The 19,870-nt window shown below is 42.9% G+C and overlaps 3 protein-coding genes across 11 annotated transcripts in view; 2 read left to right on the top strand and 1 right to left on the bottom strand.

Annotated features, from left to right (window-relative positions):
* Positions 1 to 7,028, top strand: part of CLTC (clathrin heavy chain) — a 53,311-nt gene extending 46,283 nt beyond the window's left edge. Inside the window, exons 31-33 of one of the 2 annotated variants that reach the window (XM_084651075.1) lie at positions 155 to 175; positions 3,643 to 3,718; positions 5,588 to 7,028. In XM_084651075.1, the coding sequence (XP_084507201.1) occupies positions 155 to 175; positions 3,643 to 3,718; positions 5,588 to 5,712 (222 nt within the window). In that variant the 3' untranslated portion in view covers positions 5,713 to 7,028. The remainder of the gene's footprint in view (positions 1 to 154; positions 176 to 3,642; positions 3,719 to 5,587) is intronic. The other variant, XM_084651076.1, reaches the window with a different exon arrangement.
* A 6,838-nt stretch (positions 7,029 to 13,866) lies between these two features.
* Positions 13,867 to 16,932, bottom strand: PTRH2 (peptidyl-tRNA hydrolase 2). 2 transcript variants are annotated; one of them, XM_084650593.1, is made up of 3 exons: positions 16,723 to 16,932; positions 15,939 to 16,067; positions 13,867 to 14,546 (listed from the first exon to the last, which is right to left on the bottom strand). In XM_084650593.1, exon 3 carries the CDS (start codon positions 14,523 to 14,525, stop codon positions 14,007 to 14,009), a length of 519 nt encoding a protein of 172 aa, XP_084506719.1. In that variant the 5' UTR covers positions 14,526 to 14,546; positions 15,939 to 16,067; positions 16,723 to 16,932; the 3' UTR covers positions 13,867 to 14,006. The 2 variants fall into 2 exon arrangements, with proteins under 2 accessions (XP_084506719.1, XP_084506718.1); XM_084650592.1 differs by having other exon boundaries at positions 16,677 to 16,932.
* A 65-nt stretch (positions 16,933 to 16,997) lies between these two features.
* Positions 16,998 to 19,870, top strand: part of VMP1 (vacuole membrane protein 1) — an 89,452-nt gene continuing 86,579 nt past the window's right edge. For 4 of the 7 annotated variants that reach the window (XM_084650585.1, XM_084650584.1, XM_084650583.1 and 1 more), the window contains exon 1: positions 17,003 to 17,106. The gene's annotated coding sequence lies outside the window, so the exon portion shown is untranslated. Of the gene's footprint in view, positions 17,107 to 19,870 lie in introns of all 7 variants that reach the window. The other 3 variants (XM_084650586.1, XM_084650587.1, XM_084650588.1) reach the window with 3 other exon arrangements.

Here is a 19,870-nt window from a genome sequence, read left to right on the forward strand (position 1 = left end):
AGATACTTCTGGTGTTTCCTTTTGTTTTTACTCTTTTTCTTGTATCTTATCAATTGTTTCTTCCCTGATTCTTATGTTGCTAATTCTACCATTATATGCTACATATGGAATTTGATTTTTTTTTTCTAAGCTGCACTTCTGAATTCCTTTGCAGGTTGATGCAATAAAGGAAAAGGTGAAAGTTGATTCTTTTCCATCTTTAAGTCTGGAGGATTAAGTCTAAAGAAACTGCATGAGTTTTCTTTCCTACCTTTACTACACTGCTGCTACTGCTTTTTTCCCAACAATATCTCACTAAAGCCTCTGCAAATTGTTTAAAACTACAATAGTTAGAACTGTAGGACAAAAGTAGATACACTTGCTACTAATCGGCTAATAGACTCTTCAGGAAGGGCAGAAGGCTGATCAGTTGGATCACAGTCCAAGTACTAATTTAAAGATACTAATGTTGACCAATACTGTTCAGAAGAAATTGACTGTACAAAACAGCAGGAATTGACAATAACCACTTTCTCTGCAAGCAGCAGTAATTAAAGCTATTCCAGCTCCAGCCAGAGACTCTGGTTTAACAAGGAAGTTGTCATATGTACATTCTTTAGCAGCAATTTTTGCAAATTTATAAGGACTGTGATCCAGTCTGATTTATTGATTCTTACTAATGTGTGTGCTGACAGTAGGCAGAATAGATACTAGCTGCTTCAGAAGAGACTTTTCCTCATGTTTCTTCAGGTTTCCAGTTCTTATGGTGCTAGTCTGTTTTGATGCAGTAAGTTAAAACTTAAGCTATTGTATCAAGTCTTGTGTTTTACCCTCCCCCTCCTCATGACATTCCTCATAGCTGAGCAAAAGAGAAGACTGCCTTCAGGGCTCTTCAGCTTCTTAAAAAACAAAACAACAAAAAACCAACCTCTTGCTACCTTTCCAAAAAAACCCTTGTAACGTGGTAATGCTAAAACTTGAACTCTTTTGATGCCTGTCTGGCACTTGCCTATTGTTGCTCAATTATGCCCAGCCTGCGGGCAGATTCCAAAGCTTCTGTCCATCTGTTTTCTGTACCCTATACCCACTCCCAATTTTCCTTGGAACATGAGCCATGCTGGCATAATTTGTCTGTTAAATGTGGTTGGGCAAAGGGCAGGCAAGCTTATATAAAGGGCTTGAAGACTAAATCCGTGCAAACTACCATCTGCTGTTTATACATCCATCTTGGTCACCACTGGAACTCAAGGCTAACCTGAGCAAAACGCATCACGTAAGGTCCTTCAGCAGCTAGTAGGTGAGGCAGTAAGAAAGCGTGTGTGTGGAAAAAAGGTAATTGAACTGCAGTGTCTGCATTATTAAACTAAGCATGTACAACAGTCATTGCAATTACATCCCACTATTCCTGAAGCTACGAAGCATTGCTGTGGGCTGCGTGTGGTTTTTGGGGGGAGCCTGTATGGCAATCATCTTCAGATCTCACTACTTGCTTCAGTACTCTTGCCTCTTTTTCATGCACACATAACACCAAAATAACATTGAACGCATGTTACTACTTTTCCTCTGCAGCTTATTGCAGTCTTTGTGGAAAAGCCTTTTTAATGCAGTTTACTTTACTAAAGCAGTGTAAGAGGGCACTGAACCCAGTGATGCTTAATCAAGTGGTGTATAAGGATCACTGTCTTCAGACTTTTAACAAGCTTGTGTTCATAATTAAGTTCCATATGTGTGGTGGTTTTTTAAGAGGCCTCTAAACCAGGTCAGATAAAGGAAAGGCAAACATTAGAGACTTCAAACAGAATATTCTGGGCTAGGGGTTAGCCAAATATATGGAAACCTGAAACTTTCTGCTTAGCTGTTGCTGCTACTCCAATATTCCACTATCCTATGCAGAGCCTATCTGGATCTATGCTTCAGCATTTCAATACTCCCAGCTAGTCTAGTTAATCCCATTTTATTTTTGAAACAGACTTTAATGTTGAATGCAATTTTTTGAATAAGATTTTTAATAGCGTTCTTTCTGTTGTGACTCTAACTTGACAATTGACTTTCTTCAGTGCGGTGTCTAACTTCTCAAACAAGATTCTGCTACTCATCCCTGATTGAGCGAGAGATGCGACAACTCTCAAATGCCAATACTTGTATTTCGTGCATGAACTGTGGCCTGGTAACTGGGGTCACAAGTGAATATATGGATTCATAAAACCATTAGACTCCATAATGTAGTTCATTTTCTGACTGAAGGACGGCTTGCTTCAGAATGTTTACAACCAATGCTAGTTCTTGTGTCCTCAGTTTGGCAGTCCTTTTTTTAATGCTCTTATGGACATCTGGCATAGTTCAAACAAAGATGCATCAAAGTTCTGGGGTACCAACTAGGGAAGTGATCTCAGAGCTCTGTTTAGTATCTGTGGGTTGTGTTCCTTTGAGTTGTCAGTACTTAAGGAGGAAACTACTGGCACAATGATGCTACCTTAGTGCAACTCCAAATAGAGAACTTCATCTTCGGTATCATAAGATGTAGAACATTTGAGTCTGTCTCTGTGGTAGCTATGACTATAACTGTATAGCAGCTAGATGAATCCTCGGAAGTGGTGTGGAATAGTCAAATAAGCAACTTCCCAAAACAAAGCTATAGTTTCTATTCAGGGGTGGGGGGAAGAGAAGGAAGACTAGCCAACTAATAGCAAAAATACACTAAGATCTAACATGCACCTAACCAGTTTTCAGTAGCCCTAATGTGATTAGGGTGAAAACACACATTTGGGGGGGGGGAGGGGAGAACCTATCAGTATCTGATCCACATAGCTGACTTACTCTGGCCTCCTGTGCAAATACAGTGGGAGCTGGGCATTTATGCACCTATGCTCTGATAGTGCTCTCTGTGCAGTGTGGCTCTGAAGAACTTGCCCCATAGTTTGACTTTGCTTTTTAAGTCTATGCATTCCCTATACAAAGTTAGAAACTGCATGAGTGAACAGACCGACTTTTCCCTAGGGCTGTTAGTTTCACTAACTTCTTGATGCTCAAGTGAAATGTCAGATGCTGTCGACTGATACTGTTAAGTATTCATAACTATTCTGTGCCCTTGTAAGAATTTTCTCTTAAACAGAAGTTCTAGACTGGAGACATTTGTCTAGTTCAAGAGTTTCTTGTTTATTGTGAATGAGAACGGATAATCTTCTAGTTGCTGCACACTCTTGTTGAAGTGTGGTGCCACGTGTGTGTGTGTGTACCAACTTGGTACAATCTTATGTTGTCTTCACACTAGTTTGACAAACTTTCTCTCTACATTCTAAAGCTGCTGGAGTGCTAAAATGACTCCAGTGAACTTTCCTTACAGTATTTTAAATATGGTCAAGGATTTTAAAAAAACACAATAATTGGTTGCCCCTGGCTGGGACCTTGCATGCCAAATTTCAGCCTGGTGTGAGCTTTTTACAGCTGTCCTGTAAATCCTTCCAGGGGGCTTTCTCATGGAAAAATGCTGAGACAAACGACTGCAGCAATATCAATGTTGCTACTTGAATTTGTAAGCAGTGGTCTTCTCTTGAGGGTGGTTAATGTACATGAAGGCTTTTCCACGTCTCTGCCAGAAAAATAAGTAACATGTTTCTATAGAGAGGGGTGGTAGTTTTAATTATTGGGCCTTCATATTTCCAGGTGGATAAACTGGATGCCTCAGAGTCGCTGAGAAAGGAAGAGGAGCAAGCTACAGAAACACAACCTATTGTTTATGGTAACCTTTCTTTTGATTCACTTATCACTAATCAGTGTATTAATGTCCAGATACACAATTATGCACTAAATATTGGTATTGATATTGCTTCCAAAGTTCAATGCATAACACTGACAAGCCACCTCTCCCTACCCATATCCAAAGCAATAGCTCTGAAAGTGGGAAGTTTCTGCTAATTAAGCAGGGTGATGTTGGTTTGAGACTAGTCTGACAAGCAGTATCTAAATTCTACATTAACTCTGCCAAGTCTGTTTTGAAAGTAATCCATACGGTGTTTGGTGCTTCACTGCCCTTGTAGGAGGCTGGCTGACTATTGCACAGCCCTCTTAAATCGCACATACCCCAACATGTTCAAGGAACTCTTACCAAAGGTAAATATTAACCATACTTCAGAGGACTAGAAATCTGGAGACATACATGCTGCTTCAGCTTCATTCCTCACCTCTCTTCCCCCTTTAGTCCCGCACCCCACTCTTCCACACTTCAGCTAATCCCCTCCTAACTGAATCCACCCAAACTAACCACTGCTGTCATAACCTTGTTCACTTTGTATTATAGCATAGCATCCTCCCACATAAGTATTTTTAATTGTAAGCCCTTTGGGCAAGGGAATGTTTGCTCCTCTGTACAATGCCTTGCACAACAGGGTCCTATTTTTTGCTTGGTCCTTGGGCACACCATACAATTAAACTTTTGTGAAGCAAAATAGAACACAAGTATCAAGAAAAACACGTTCTGCTATGGGAAGGTTGACGATTCACAGACTGATCTGTGGCAATACCTATAGACATATGTACCAATCATACCTAAACTTGCAATAAAATGCAGAATGCCATGGAGATAGGTGAAGGGCAAATGTGCAAAATCACTGGCACAGTCCATAAATTATGTAACTCTTTGTGATGGAACATGACTGTTCCAAGTAAATTTCTCAAAAGTGTATGAAAATGAGAAAGGGATAAACAGAATAGCTTTAATATACTTACCTCATAGTAGAAAATCATGTTGCATAAATTTAAATGTTTGCCAATTTATTCCAGTTGGCATAATATTTTTTTAAATTGGAACATAAATGACTTTGAGCAAATCTGGACAGGAACAGTTCTGTGACCAGAATACTGAGCTACTATGAGTATCTAGAAAATACCTCAAAGTCCCTATACAGTATTGCCTTCCTCACTATTTAGTTGGTTTTGCAGTAAAATTACACTAGGGTGTGGCAGCTGGTCCAATAAATACAAGAAAGCAGTGACAAAGTGGGAGTAAACAGAAGGTTGTTACAGCACTTGGGTATTGGGTGTAAATTTGAGGGTGGGGCCTGATTGTGGTGAGCCACTATATTAAACTGACCTAAAATGCATAATCAAGACTAATCCAAACTGATCGGGGATTAGAGGGACTGGGCTAGGACATTGTGTAGGTGAAGGTGGATAAACATCTCACTGCATCATAGGGAAGTAAACTTATTTTCCATTCCATCTTCTACAATATATGCTACAAGTAGCTTCTAGAAACTAAAGCAAAGCATCTAAATCCATGTACTTCCTTAGATCTCTCGAGGAAAGATCCTTTAAACATGGCTGCTTCTAGAAAAGATGCTGATAGCTCCTTTCTATAAACTAGGCAGAACAGAAAACTCAAAGGCAGTGGAAGGTAGATTATCAAGGACTCAGTAAAATGTTTGAGGTGGTCAAATAGCCTGACCTCCATAGGTAATCTCCTTCCCTAAATGTATTTTATCAACATTATTGTAAAAACTAATTATTGTACATCTTTTCTACAGTTCCTGGGAAAGAAAGTAGAAATAGGCAAACTGCAGTAGCTAGAACAGACTGAAATAGTTAATCATTTTACTCTTCCCATTTTCAGGTCAGCCACAGCTAATGTTGACAGCAGGACCCAGTGTTGCAGTCCCGCCACAAGCACCTTTTGGCTATGGCTACACCGCACCTCCATATGGGCAACCTCAGCCTGGTTTCGGGTACACCATGTAAGGTGCAGTGCAAGTCAATCCGGAGCTAGCAAACTTTCTTACTGAAACTCCACCGTCCCTCCAAGCTTCAACTCAAACTGGGAAAAGCAAGCATTTTGCCTTGTGTTCTTGTAACCTTTATTTCATGAAGGACTATGGTTTTCTAGCGCAAACTGTTTGGATCACACCTATGTTCAATCTTTTTTCACATTCCATGTCATTTAGATTTTACTTTGAAAGGGGAATAGCTTAAATGTTTTTGTTCAAGTGGGCTCTTTTTTGCAGGACTGCTTCTTAACATTAAAACAGGCTGTTGTGGAGATTCCAATTTGCACTCTGTAGTGTTAAGAAACTCGAATATTGAATCTTGCGTTCAGTGTATGTGAGCAGCTGACAATATGTACTGTCTATCTAAATGCATTTAAGTCTCATTGTATATTCAAAGAAAATGCTAAAGCAAAGAGATTTCTATTTGAACTTGCAAGATGGCCGATGACAGACAACACTAATCAGCATATCCTACTCTGGATTGCATAGCTCTTAAAATGATTTAAAAATGCGTATGGACAACCTTGCCTGATTTTTAAAAATGAGTAAAATTTCCCTTAACCTATGCAGGTTTTGCTTATAGAAAATGCTAGTGTTTTGCTCATTCCATATGTAACAGATTACCTTATGTTTTTGTGCTGTATCCTGTGCGCTTTTTGTGGGATCATTCCATTTGGGAACAGAGCACCATGATTCCAATCTGTGTATTTACTAACCCTGCCCTGAGGTTTGTGTATGTTGGATATTGTGGTGTTTTAGATCACTGTTTTGAGTGTACAGAAGAGAGAATTCAAACAATATTGCTGTTCAGTTTTGTCTGTGCAATTTGAAATTACTCGAATTTAAAAATAAATTACTGGACTGTGGACATCCTGTATAGTGGTAGTTTCACTTATGTATCTTTCTCTTCAAAACTAACCTAACCATCGAGACCAACTATTCCTGTAGATTCACTTGGTGTCAAGGGCCCAAGTTCAGACAGCATTCCTAGGTTAAGGGAGGGGCCATCATCTTAGCAAAACAAATTGAGAATGGAGACTATTGGAAAGTGTCTTGCACTGATGGATTATGCAGTAAATATGTATTAATGCTTTTCCTATAGCGAGGACTATACCAGACAGTTGAAAATAGCACTTTTCAAAAATTGGCTATATGTGGTCAGCTACAGCATCTTAACTGGGAGATACTTTAAGGTCGTAGTCTGTTTCAGTTAAACTGACAAAGATCATGTTTTAGGTATGTTAAGTTGCCTTAATATATTTAGCTTCAAATAAAATTGACTTAAATGTTTGACAATGCTGAATACTGTCATATTTGAGTATGCAATTTGAATGCATCTGTTGCTAGAGGCACTGATACCCATACCAAATCAATCCATGAAAACTTAGCGTTTCTGTTTCAGCCATAGCACAATCTTAATATAGTGGCTGGTTATGAATTTTGTTAAAACCAACTTCTGCTGAAATGAACTTTAAATCTAAGTGTGCTCCACTCCCTGGGTTTTTCCTGATCACTTTCAGTTTGATGAATCAGGTCTGTCACCTTACAAGGAAGTTGTTATGCTCTACAGGGGGCTGCCTCTTGAGTCAATATGAAAACTTAGGATGCTACATTTTGCACCAGTTTATCTATCTATTAAGGAGTGGTTCAATGGTGGCACATGTCAGCAGTACTCCAAAATTTGCATCTACTACTTTGGTTTCTAAATTGCATTTGATGTATAAGCACTGCATGGATTGGGTCTTGCTGCCTGAGACTTCCAGTGCCATCAGTTCCGTCTGCTCATCATGGATGAGCACCCTCTGTTCAGAGTAGAGGAGCTGGCAGTACAGCATTCTCTGAAAGGGATCCTCTGCTCTGGAATTGGCTTTTCTTGTCCAAAATGGCTCAAATCTTGACCTGGGGCCTACTGAGACATTTACACGGGCTGCTGTGGAGGCAGGGGCACCAAGAGGCTTGTTTGGGTCCCCTTTTATCTAAAATGTACAGATGAGCTAATTTGCCAAAGCTGGAAGCTTGCCCAACTAATGTACATCTGTGCTCAAATACATAACCCTAAATGATCAGACTTCACTACTGGAGCCATAAAGCTAGACTGCTTCAAATTGTCATGACAAATCGGACCATGTCCCAAGGGTTTGGGTAGCCCTTAACTCTCTAGGTGATCATGGAGAAGAGAGTCATGAAAGAGTAAACTTATTTCCATTTTTGGTGTAGATAGGCTTATCCTAAAACCTAGTGAAGTAAACCCAAATCTGACTGCAAGGGGAACTAACACACTCTTCCTGTTTCAGGCCTTGTGGTGAGGGCATGATATTAAAGCTTGGTTCTGCTACTTTAATCTGATTTGAAACTCTACCTTACTAAGGCTAGATAAACTTACTCTTGAGCTACCACCAGGGGATACTTTTTTATTTTTAAAACAATTTCTCATGTGCTTCAGCCTGGGGGTTTTCAGGAAGAGGAAAACCACCACCCAGAACACAGTTTATAAACTTAATTGTAATCTTGAAGTGGAAGGAAAAACTGTTAGGGAATTAGTTTAAGATTACTAATGCATGTTAAAACTAGCCACTTGTAACTGGGGAACATAAGTATGGTACTTCATAACCATGGCCCACATTCCACCAATGGGAACTACAGGCTCTTCCCTAAACTGTCCCACTGTTATACATGTATTTACAGATTCTGCTTTGTTCCATTGGTTTGTATCTCTTGTAGATGTCCTATGGGAGTAGGGTTACCAGATAGCAACTTGTGGGGGGAGGGGAGAACAGGACAGGGGGTGGTAATAGGCACCTAAGGAAAGTCCTAAAGAAGGACTGTCCCTTTAAAAACAGGTCATAGAATCACAGAATATCAGGGTTGGAAGAGACCTCAGGAGGTCATCTAGTCCAATCCCCAACTTTTGTTCCAGATCCCTAAATAGCCCCCCTCAAGGATTGAACTCACAACCCTGAGTTTAGCAGGCCAGTGCTCAACCACTGAGCTATGTCTGAGCTCACCCCCCCCATCTGGTGGCATCTAGTCACCCTAATTACTGTTGTAGTAATACCACTAAGCCAGGTGCTTGTACATTCTGCTGTGAACAAGGTTACATCTGAATACCACAACTAACACCTCCCTTCCACTGGTCCCTAATGCACTGCTGCAGAACCATACAGTAAGTCTATCCAGCTTAACCTTGTCAAATGGACATGGCAACTTTGAAAATCATGATTAAACTAGCTGATCTAGTTTCTATTCACTAGCAATAGGAATGTAGAGCTTTCAGAAGAAAGCATCAGTTTCTAAACTGCTGTTAACATCAACTCACTCAAATAATAACCACCTGTAGCCAGCCAGCCCCCCCTCAGACCAGCATTGCTGGAAACACAGGAGGAAGCAGGAACAGGGCACTTAACATATATTCCAGCACAGCCTTTGAAGCTGTGAAAGCACAGGTGTGCTGCTACAATGTGCCTCTGGAAGCAGATACAACAATTAAGCTCACAGCAGGCAGAGGCCCTGTGACAGACATGGCTCTTAGCCCCTACTAAATAGCGTGATGCGCGCACACACACAAACATCCTAGGTGGGAAAATATTTACCCTGATAAAAGAAATGTCCAGTAGTCGAAACTTATTCTCTCCCTTGCAAGTGTAAACTACTCTTGCGAAAGCTGGCATCACCCCGACAGACCAGCCTCAATTTGGCATAAGAAAGGAGAAAGAGAATAAAGGAGTACAGAGGTATAAGTAGGGGACCTACAGCACCATGATTTTTGAGTGCTTTTCACTATCTATCTGCTGGTCAGATAAGTGACAGCCTCCCAAGGCTTCTGCAGCTAAGAGGGTCCCTATGCCTTGTCCCTTATTCGTCTTTCCGCGGAATTGAGTGACCAATCCTGGCTTGGCACCGCTGGAATCGAGAGATGCAAGGAGGGTAAGAAGCACCCACACCTGATCTCCTATCTTTAGTGTACACATATTTTGAAATAGAGCTCTATACTTTGTTTTCTTTCTTTGGGATTGTGGCTTCAGTTTTGTAACTTGTTTGTGTGTGTAACATCTCTACATTTAAATAAGTAGGCACTAGCAATTTTGTAACCACATGATTAGAATCTAGCTTAATAAATTTTGGTAACCATTTATGCATAAGCCTGACTTGTTTTCTCTGGTTTACTGTAAAGCAGCCAACACAATTAAAGAACCTCAGCCGTTTTGGCTCTAAAGCCTGGCCATTAGGTGAGAGTACTAAGAGCCTAGCGTTGAGTTGTGCCGCCTCCACGGGGCAAACTCTTGGGGCACCTGTCAGTCAATCCTGGCTGCCGGCTGCGAAGGAGCTCTGAGCTCTAGCAGTTAAAGTCACGGGTGTGGAGAGGCTCTTAGTGCTGCCATTGGGGCACCTGTCAGTCAGTATTGACTGCCCGCTGCAAAGGAGCTCTGAGCTCTAGCAGTTAAAGTCACGGGTGGTTAGGACCTTGGGGCATCAGTCAGCCTAGCCCGGGCTGCCTGCCGCGAAGGGACAGTGCGTCCTAGTGGTTAAAGTCACAGATGGTATAAACGGGCATAGCTGGCACCTCACCAAACATCCTTGGCCGTCAGCTAACACCACCCCAGTCTCTTGTGCCAAGCCAGGTTCAGGGATAAAGCACAGGTGCCTGTAAACCATGAACTGAAAAGACAATTATGCCCTGGGTGAGGGAGGGGAGAGACCACCCTCTAACAAGAATGGATGTGCCTGTACAAGAGAAACTTACCTTAGTACTTTCCATGTAAGGTACAGCTCAATCTCCAACTAAACAGTTTTTTAAAAAACATGTTTAACTTTATTGGTAAGCAAACTAAAACCTGCACATCACAAGATAAAATCAACTTACTTGCAGTTTTCATGCTATTCTGGTTTCCGGCCTATAACAGCTACTGAAACTCTACTTAAATTAGACAGTTGGAAGAATTCAGATTGTCTCATAGCTCTCTCAAAACTGTGCAAGTTCTTTACCAGCTGTAGGGTCAGTTACACTTGAGGGGCTGGGTGTCTTTCTGCTTTGATGTTTGAAATAAGCATTTATTGGCTCTGAAGTACTGATAATCAAAGACACTGCATCCTGCATCTGGAGTAGGCACATCTACATAGCTTTAACTGTCACTTCTGAACCAGACTTGAGCTTTACCTGAACAAGGCAGTCTACTAGTGTCTTTTTAAACTTTGTATCCACACCAGGTGCTCTTCAGCCATAACTTAATTGCAGATTTAGAGTTGAAATGACAGATGAGCAGCTGATATTGGTCAAAATATACACACACCGCTTCCTGTTAAGTGCATCTTCCAACAGCCTGTTTTGGGGGCTTCTTTAAAGTATCCCCTTTCTACATTTTTAGCAGGGATGATCGGTTATAAAACTAGCAATCATAACAGCAGGCTAGACAGACTATATTCAATAAGGGGATCCAGGCCCACTTTAGAGCTGAAATTTATTCACAAGCTGACTCAAACAGGTAGTTAGGTATTTTTCTTCCTCTTTCTAGCTATAATGAATGAATACTGCTTCAACCAAATTAACTCAGGGTAAAAGGATACTGTAACTTCTTGGCTCCTACAATGCTTTAATAAAACTATTAGCTCTATGAACTACTAAGCAACTCATTAGGCACTGCTGCTCTGCGAAAGAGCACATGCAAACTTATGTTCTGGCCCTTTGGGTTCAACATAAAGGGACATTCCAGCAAGTTATGCTAATCTAACTAGGGAAGGCTTTTGTGACCACACCAGGGAGTCTCCCTGGGGCACAAAGCAGTGGCTTCCAAGTAATACCTAGTTCTTATAGTACTTTTTAGATCTCCAAGCACTTTACACAGGTCAGTATTGCTTTCCCCATTTTACAAATAGGAAACAACTTCAGCAGAAGTGACTTGCCCAAGCTCACCTACCTGAGCTGGGACTAGAACCCAGGTCTCTGAGGTCCAGTGGTCTATTCAGTATGCCATACTGCTCTGACTGGTTAACTCCTCCCAGCTATTCTAGCTACTTATGACCCCTGTTGTAATAGTTGAGCACCTCAAATAATTCTCACCATCCCTATAAGTAAATAACTCTGAGGCTTAGATCAGTGTCTTAACCACAAGTTTATCTACTTTTGCAATATAGCCTTGTGTTCAATGCCTCCTTAAGTTTTGTACTTAGCAAATAGTAGCCTTATCTTCTGAATATCAGGACCCTAAAGTCCACCTGCAAGTCACTTAATGTTTTCCTTAAACCTACACAAATTACCTTTTGTGGTGGCTAGGTTGAATTTAAGCCATGCATTTCCCCATCCACAGCAACCTTCTAAGAGCCCCTTTGTGACATACTGCAGGGGATATGATGATGGGTACTCAGAAGACAGCACCTATTCTCATCTCTGCCACTAATTTAGAAAGATGAAGTGATTGGCCTAAACTCACCCACTGTGTCTCATTTCCCCCTCATACTCTTTTGTTTAGATTACTTTTAGAAAGCACTTCTGTGCTTCCCCCAAGAGGCTTTTAAACAATGAGCAATTACCTTAGCTCTCCCTCAAGACCTCACTTTCAAGAATTAATTTAACCACTAAAGGGCAGTTTTCCCATTGACTACAGCCTTGTCATCAAAACTATGATCAATGATAACACAGGCTGCTGCTCAAGTACTAGCAGCATGGACAACTCACCCAAAATTCAATCTACACTAGAGAAAAGGTTCAGCAGAACACCTTTTGCTCCATTTTGCATCTGTGTTCTACCCTATGCTACAACTTGACCAGCTAAAATTGAGCTAAAGGTGTTACCCTTAACCTACACCAGGAAAAAGTCACATGGATTGATTTTAGTTAGCTAAATCCAGCCTACACATGACCACTTTTCCTAGTAAAAACAAACCCAAAGGAATGAAACCAGTCAAAAAATAATCCTTAAAGAGGAAAATGGGGTACAAGATACATCCACCCCCCACCCAATTATTTTCATGTTAATTACTGGTTAGCACTGATACATGATACAAGGAATGGTGGAGAAAGGCTTATCCTAGTTGGCATTGTTCCAATTTCTTTTCAATCACAGTACTGTTACACAAACCAACCAGCAGGGGGTAGTGCAATAACATAGCTTGCACCCTACATCAAGGGCCACCTGTTGCTTTTCACTACTGTTTCTCAAAGGCAAGGATAGAACACTGCAGTTGGAGTTGAGCTTCAGTCTCATTTGATTACATGATGTTGCATCAGTTGATTTATTGCATAAATGTTTCATGTAGAGTTGCTAATGTGGTAACAGTTATGGTTTCAGAGCTCTGCTGTTATTTCATCTCCCCAAGTGCATGCCTCAAACTATTAAGGGAGCTATTTTTTTTCCCTACTTGCAAACTTTCCAGATATTTTTTCCAAAACATTTAATTTGCAGTTAGCCCTGGTGACACAGGGCAAGCTAAAACACAACACAGATATTGGATTGAAAAAAAAAATTTGACATCCTACCTGTACTAACATGCTAGTCTACAAGGAAATTAGAACCTCTCCTTTTTTCAGCTGCCTTGTATGTGGAACTGGGAAGAGAACCTGACTGTTTAAATACCGTAGTAGCATAGGAAACAAACTCTGCTGAGTTGGTCTCAGAACCTTTGTTCATTCTGTTTTACTGAGCTTAAAGTCAAGCTCCTAATGCGTTACCACCACCCAACACTGCTTGGCCCACTTCCAAAGAAGAGTGGGGTTAGGCTTGCTTTTTCAGCATGGGTAGTGACATCTTATCCACCTACCATTTCCCCTGCAAATTCTGTTGGATACTGGATTCTTCCCTTCCTGTCTTAAAGTTGTTGAAGCTATTTAAACAGTTGCTGTATTTCATACCAGAGATGGCTGAAATGGTTGCTGTACATAGGTGGTATTTTAGGTTGCACAAGTAAGCTAACAGTTTTACATACGTTACAGTTCCAGGGTTTACTGCACTTCTGCAGTCTCCTCAAAAGCACCATTTTAAGTCTCAGGCCTTTAGCTGCCATCTGTCTGGTTCAGGACTTGTGTTCCTCTCCCTCCAAAGGAGAATTTTAGGGTTGCTCTTCCTTTGCAATTCATTGTGCTTATCCCAGCAGCTAAATATTTTTTAAAAAAGTGACCACACTAGGCAAGGAAAGGTCTAATGAAGATAGACATGCTTTTTATTTATACTAAAGCAGAACCATGGAAATGAAAACATAGCTTGGATTTTATCCCCATTACTACTTTGGTGCTGAAGTATACAATTGCTCCAATAAAACTCAGGCTTGTTCTCCATCTTAGAAGAGTTTGAGATGGCCAGAAACTTTATCCACTATATCAGCTGGTCCTGGTCCAATACCTAGTACAGTCCGGGAGCCTGGTGCTATCTGAGTACGACCTGCATCTTGGATTATACTCACAGTCAGTCCCAGCTGTTGAGCATCAACAAGGAGTTGAACTAGCGACTCTTCATTAGGGGCTTTGAGAACCACTTTTGGTTGTCCACAATACTCCCACTGTTTAAGCAGCTCAGGATTTCTTCGTTGAACTTGCTTGTAGGCAGAAACTGCAGCATGAGAACACTGTGCTGCTACTTTACCCTTTCCCATCTTTAAGTCATTACGGACTATCAGCACCATCTTGTATTCTCCAGACTCTCCCATGATACTGGCTTCATTCCCCAGCTCATTTACAAACACAGGCATTTTGGCTTTGGATGGTCTAAAGAATCGCCCACGAATGCCCCAGCCCAGGCACACTCCACATGCGACTCCTGCAATTATGCTGAGGACACCCGGTTTAGAGAGAGAATCCATAGTAGCAGATTGGAAGATTGACTAAAACGAGAGATGTTAAGATTATCTTAATAAAACATATCCTTTCATTTTATATTATGCCTTTCATTGGAGCACCACCATACAGCATGGGACAGTGTAGTTATCACAACGCAGATCACCTGAATCCCAGTCCCTATTGCTTCCTATTAGAGAGTACTCATCTAGGTGAGAATATGTAACTCACGTTAACATTTTATAATATCTTAAGGGGTTTTTTGGCTTTCTGGAATCATGATCAATTCTTTATCATTGAGAAACAAAGGGACATTCATAAAATGGAGAAACTGTTTCATTTTCATGTACTATGAGACAGGGAGAACAAAAGTTCCCAATCTGCCTTCTCTAGTGCATCAGAGTATTCTTACACATCAACAAAAGTGTTGAGTTCTGATTGCCAAATCTTCATTGCTGATGAGGCACAAGCCAGAAGGAACTCGGATCAACTTCTGGATTCCATCTGGCATTTATAGAGCTCGGAGTTAAAAAAAAAAGTTTACTTGAATATATTCAGTAAATATTTACAGAACAGATTGGAGCTGGTGCTAGTGAGATAAACATGAAACCATCTTATGCCTTTTTTCTGATCTCTGGAGATGCCCAGCACCCACAACCATAATTTAAATTAACAAGAGCTGCCATGCTCAGCACCTCTGAAAGTTAGGTCATTGTGGGCCAGCTCTTGGGAGCGTAGGGAAGCCTCAGAGTAGTATTTTTCTACTGCGTGCATCCGATGAAGTGAGCTGTAGCTCACGAAAGCTTATGCTCAAATAAATTTGTTAGTCTCTAAGGTGCCACAAGTACTCCTCTTCTTTTTTCACAGTAGTATGATGCTACATGGTTCATATACAGCAAATTCTAGTGTCTCAGTTCAGTGGATGAAAGACATGAACTATGTTTTGCTTTTTTTTCAGAATTTGCTTTGTGGCAACAATGATGGTGGAGCAGCACTCCCCAGGAAATGCATTGTTAGAAAGAAATTCTGCAGCCAGAATCTTGCTCTACTTGAGCAAATGTAAAAAAAACCACCCAAATCAATGGTATCTGAGGCTTTGTGGCCAGAAAGCATTATTTGCTTTAGTAGCCAGTGGGGAAAAGCTGCTATAAAGATCTGGGAAGTAGGAACAACAAGTGCTAACTGTAGTACAGAAAATTTTATAATGAGGTCATGTTTCTTGCTCCATGGAGCATGCAATATAAGCGGAATCGCTCTCAGCACTTTATGATCCAGTGTTACAATTTGAGATTTTTTGTTCCCCTTCAATATAAGGAAAGTTTCTCTCTATCTAAGTCCCAGTGCGTTACGTGCTTTACATGTATAGTTTCTCCACAGTCCACACCATACTATATAACCAGATCTAGTGATTAGAGGAAGAACAGCTAGCTAGTCCCTACCTGTCCTGGGGCACCGCGCTGCACCCCAGAAGCGGCCAGCAGGTCTGGCTCCAAGGCAGGGGGCCACAGGGGTCCACGCGCTGCCCGACCACCAGCTCCGTGGCAAATGTGAGCTGGGGTGGTCAGTACCTGTGGGCGAGAGCAGAGCATGCTGCGAAGCCTGCTGAACCTGTCTGGAACGCCCTCTTGCACCCAAAATCCCTCATCCCCCCAGAGCCTGCATTCCCACCAGAACCCTCACCCCCACCTGCACCCCAACTCCCTACCCCAGCCAGGAACCCCCTTCCTGCACCTTGATACCCTCATTTCTAGCCCCACCCCAGAACCTACAGCCCCATTTGGGGCTCTCACCCCCTCCCGCACTCCAAGCCCCTGCCCCAGCCCCAGCCCAGTGAAAATGAGTGAGGGTGGGGAAGAGCGAGGCAAGGGAAATGCAGTAAGCGGGGGTCGGGGCCCCAGGAAAGGGGCGTGGCTAGGGTTCTCAGTTTTGTTTGAAGCAATAGAAGTTGGCAACCCTACTCCCATCTCTCAGCGTCTCCCAGGCCCCTGCGTACCAGGGTCCCCAGCCCACTCAGGCCAATGTCCCGTAGCCCCCCCACGTACCAGGGTCCCCAGCCTACACGGCCCCCCCGGGCACAGCCTGTCAGTGTCTCATGCCCCCCGGCTGGGGAGATCCCAGGGTCGCCCCCCAGAAACGGGCCTTAGCTGGAGCGGGAACAGGAAGCCGAGTCACCTCACCTGAGACTCGCCTCCCGTTCGTACCAACGAGGTCGCTGCTACCTACCCACCACGCGCGAGCCTAAGCCGCTTCCGGCCACTTTCCCTCAGCAATCGTCGCCCGCCTATGACGTCACACCCTCACGTATCAATCGCAAATTATTTAGTCCGGGACGTGGCACATCTTAGAAACGTCACCGACAGCCAACGGGAAAGACAATGAAAAAGACAAGGAAAAAAAAATCGAACACGAATTTTCTGGCCTGAGCGGAAGTGACGTACACGGCAACTTCCGGGAGGCGCGCAGGAAGTAATGGAATCCGCGGTCACTTCCGGTAGGTGGAGTGGGCGAGATTTGCCCGCCCCTCCCACCCCCCAGTTCTGGGTTGGCTCGCGCCCAGCGGCAGCAGGAGCCGGAGACGCCGGGTGGAGAAGCCGCAGCTGGAGCAGGGTGAGTGCGGCTCTCGGGTCGATCCGGGTCCCCCACCCGCTGCGCTGTGGGGCCCCTGGAGCAGAGACCCCCCCTCCCCCCGCGTGTCCTGCCTCAGCCCCCCTTCAGCTGTGGGCCTCCCTGCCGCGGCGTCCCCCGGCTCTGAGCCTGCAGCGGGGACCCCTCAAACCCTACCCCGTTCCCTGAGGCAGGAGGATGCGCCCCCTCTCCTCAGGGCCAGCCCTTCTTCCTACGGGGGTCACCCTGGGGCAGGGAGCCTTCCTCGGCTCCTCTCCTTCCTCCCCCATCACTGAGCATCTCCGGGAGGGAGCCTCATGGGCGGGAAGCGGGGGGGCAGGTAACCCTGCCAGGCGAGCCCATGTGCTGTTTTCCCAGCAGAACCCCATGTGATCCTGTGACACTTTATCTGCAAGCCAAGTCCTGTCAGCCCGGCAGGAGGCGATGGTGAGGACTGGAAACTGGCTCCTAGCCCGTGAACAGAGAGTGATGCTCAGCGGCAGTCTGTGGAGCCAGGGCAGGTGTCCGGGTGTGTGTGTGTGCTGTATTAGGTCTATCCTTCACTAACGTCTTCATTGATAACTTGGCAGGAGCGAAGGGTCCACTAATGAAATTTGTAGCTAATACTACGTTGAGAGGATAGAAAAGTGTTAAAGAGGATCTGGATACATAGGCAAGAAATAACAGCAAAATAGGCTTCCTCTTGGAGTTGAGGGGAAGGAAAGTAATTGCAGCGTGCACATTCAATGGGAGGCAGAAACCTGAAGAGAGACTAAGGGGGAGAGTGACCTGCAAACTAGACATCTGTTTGGAGTGACATATGGCAGTCAAAACAGGACATCATAGTACTAGGCTGCACGGGCGTATTATCATAGTGCCGTCAGCAGGGAGGCTCCATATGGCTCTTGGGTGATGGCTGCTGTGTTAATGGTTGGTTACATTACCAGAGAGAGTGGAAGATTTCAGGGAGCTCTAAGAAGAGGAACAAAAATGATTGAGGCTGTAGGGATTGACTCATAAGGAAAAAATTAAGAGCTAATTGTTCATAGCTTGACTAAGAGATGACTAAGGTTAGGGATGTAGCTCATGAATATTTAAAGCTTGCCACATTGGGCATATGACTAGAAGCAATGGGAGAAAAAAATAGGCTGAATTATGGTGAAAACTCCGTGCTAGTGAGCTGTGTTGCTGCAGAACAGTCCCCCAACAGACACACGAGTCCCATTGCTTGTGACATTTCAAACCAGATTGAACAGAACTCTGGAAATTGTAGGAAAAGGAATCCTTGTACTGGCCCCAAGGGGAATGACTGATGACACAATAAGTAATTTCTCTTTCTCGCTGTTAAAATTCTCTATTCCCTAATTACCCCATCACTGGGGATTTGCGTTCCTCACCCTCCAGCAGCAGGATTACCCATAACGCCATCTTCAGCAGTAAATGCCACCCTATCTAGTATACCCAGGTAATAGTCTATTCCCTTTGGCTAGTGATCAGTGTTGGGCTTGTGTTGTGGACCCAGAATCTTAGCTCTTATTCTCTCTCACCAGAGCCAGTGTCATTTCGTGAATATGGCAGGTACTGGGCATTAGGACTCCTGCATTATCTTCCAGCTCTGCCGCTGACAGTTTGTGTGACTTTAGACAAGTTGCCTGATCTTGACAAAAAGTTATCTGTATGATTACTTTGGCAGCGACTACTGTTTGCACATGAAACGGAGTAATTCTGAGCACAAACTGCCAGTTATCCGATTTGTACTATCCTTGATTTACAGACAGGGGAAACTGAGCTTCAGTAAGAGATGTCACAGTGGGAGAACTGGAAATATCACTGACATATATATTGTACATGCAGTTCTTTTTCAGAATCTAGTTCTCTTCTGTGCCTCAGTAGGCTAATCTATAATCTAGGAAAATAACACTTGCCTATCAATTGGGTTTGCTGGTTTAATTAACTTTAGTAATGTGCTCTGAGCACCTTGGAGGGAATGTAGTGCAGACGAACAAAATAATGTTGCTTAAATTGTATTAAGCCCATCTAGGCATTTGCTCTTTGCCTTTACTTTCTCCTTTGGGCTTTTGATCATCTAAAATTATTACAGTCTTGATGGTGTGATTCCACATTCTGCAAGACTGTGAAAAGTTAATAAGTCCTGTTAGGGGTTGCAAACTTTCATCCTGTCAGAATGCTCACAAAGTAAATGTCAGATCTTTCTGATGCATGAATTTGCCCCACTGGAAAAATTCACATTAATGGCAACCCTCTCCGTCTCAACATCATATTGCTTTTGCGGTTTGGGAATATTTTTTTTTTATTCCATGATAATCATTGTAACTGTTGGTTATGTGATTACTTCAGCTAACTTTTGTAGGATACAAAGTTTGGAAAAACATGTTGTGCAATAGGAAATGTCATCTTCTCTCAGCACCATCTCTTAATTTGGACTGAGCTTTGTATCCTCCTTTTAGTAGTTGAAGTTGGCAGTTCTGTGCATTGTCTATGAGCAGGGTTAAGAGCAGGAGAGTCAGTCTCTAGTTCTTAAATGGGGAATGGCAGTGGGAAAGGAGAGCAGATGGAAAGAAAGTGCTGACCTCTTAACTTCTGGCACGTCCATGTTTAAATCCTGTACTGAGAAACTTTTTTTCTACTTCCTTTATTTTAGTCCATCTTAATCACAGTTTTTAATCAGATCTCCCAAACACTTAATACTGCTGAAAAAGAGTAACATCTAATTATTGAATATTTATGTCTCAGTTTACATGGCTTA

This window comes from Lepidochelys olivacea, assembly GCF_965140295.1.
Source record: "Lepidochelys olivacea isolate rLepOli2 genome assembly, chromosome: 17".
Lineage (NCBI taxonomy): Eukaryota > Metazoa > Chordata > Testudines > Cheloniidae > Lepidochelys > Lepidochelys olivacea.

Coding starts and splice junctions, on each gene's coding strand:
- PTRH2 (XM_084650593.1), bottom strand. CDS start 14,525: ATGGATTCTCTCTCTAAACCGGGTGTCCTCAGCATAATTGCAGGAGTC.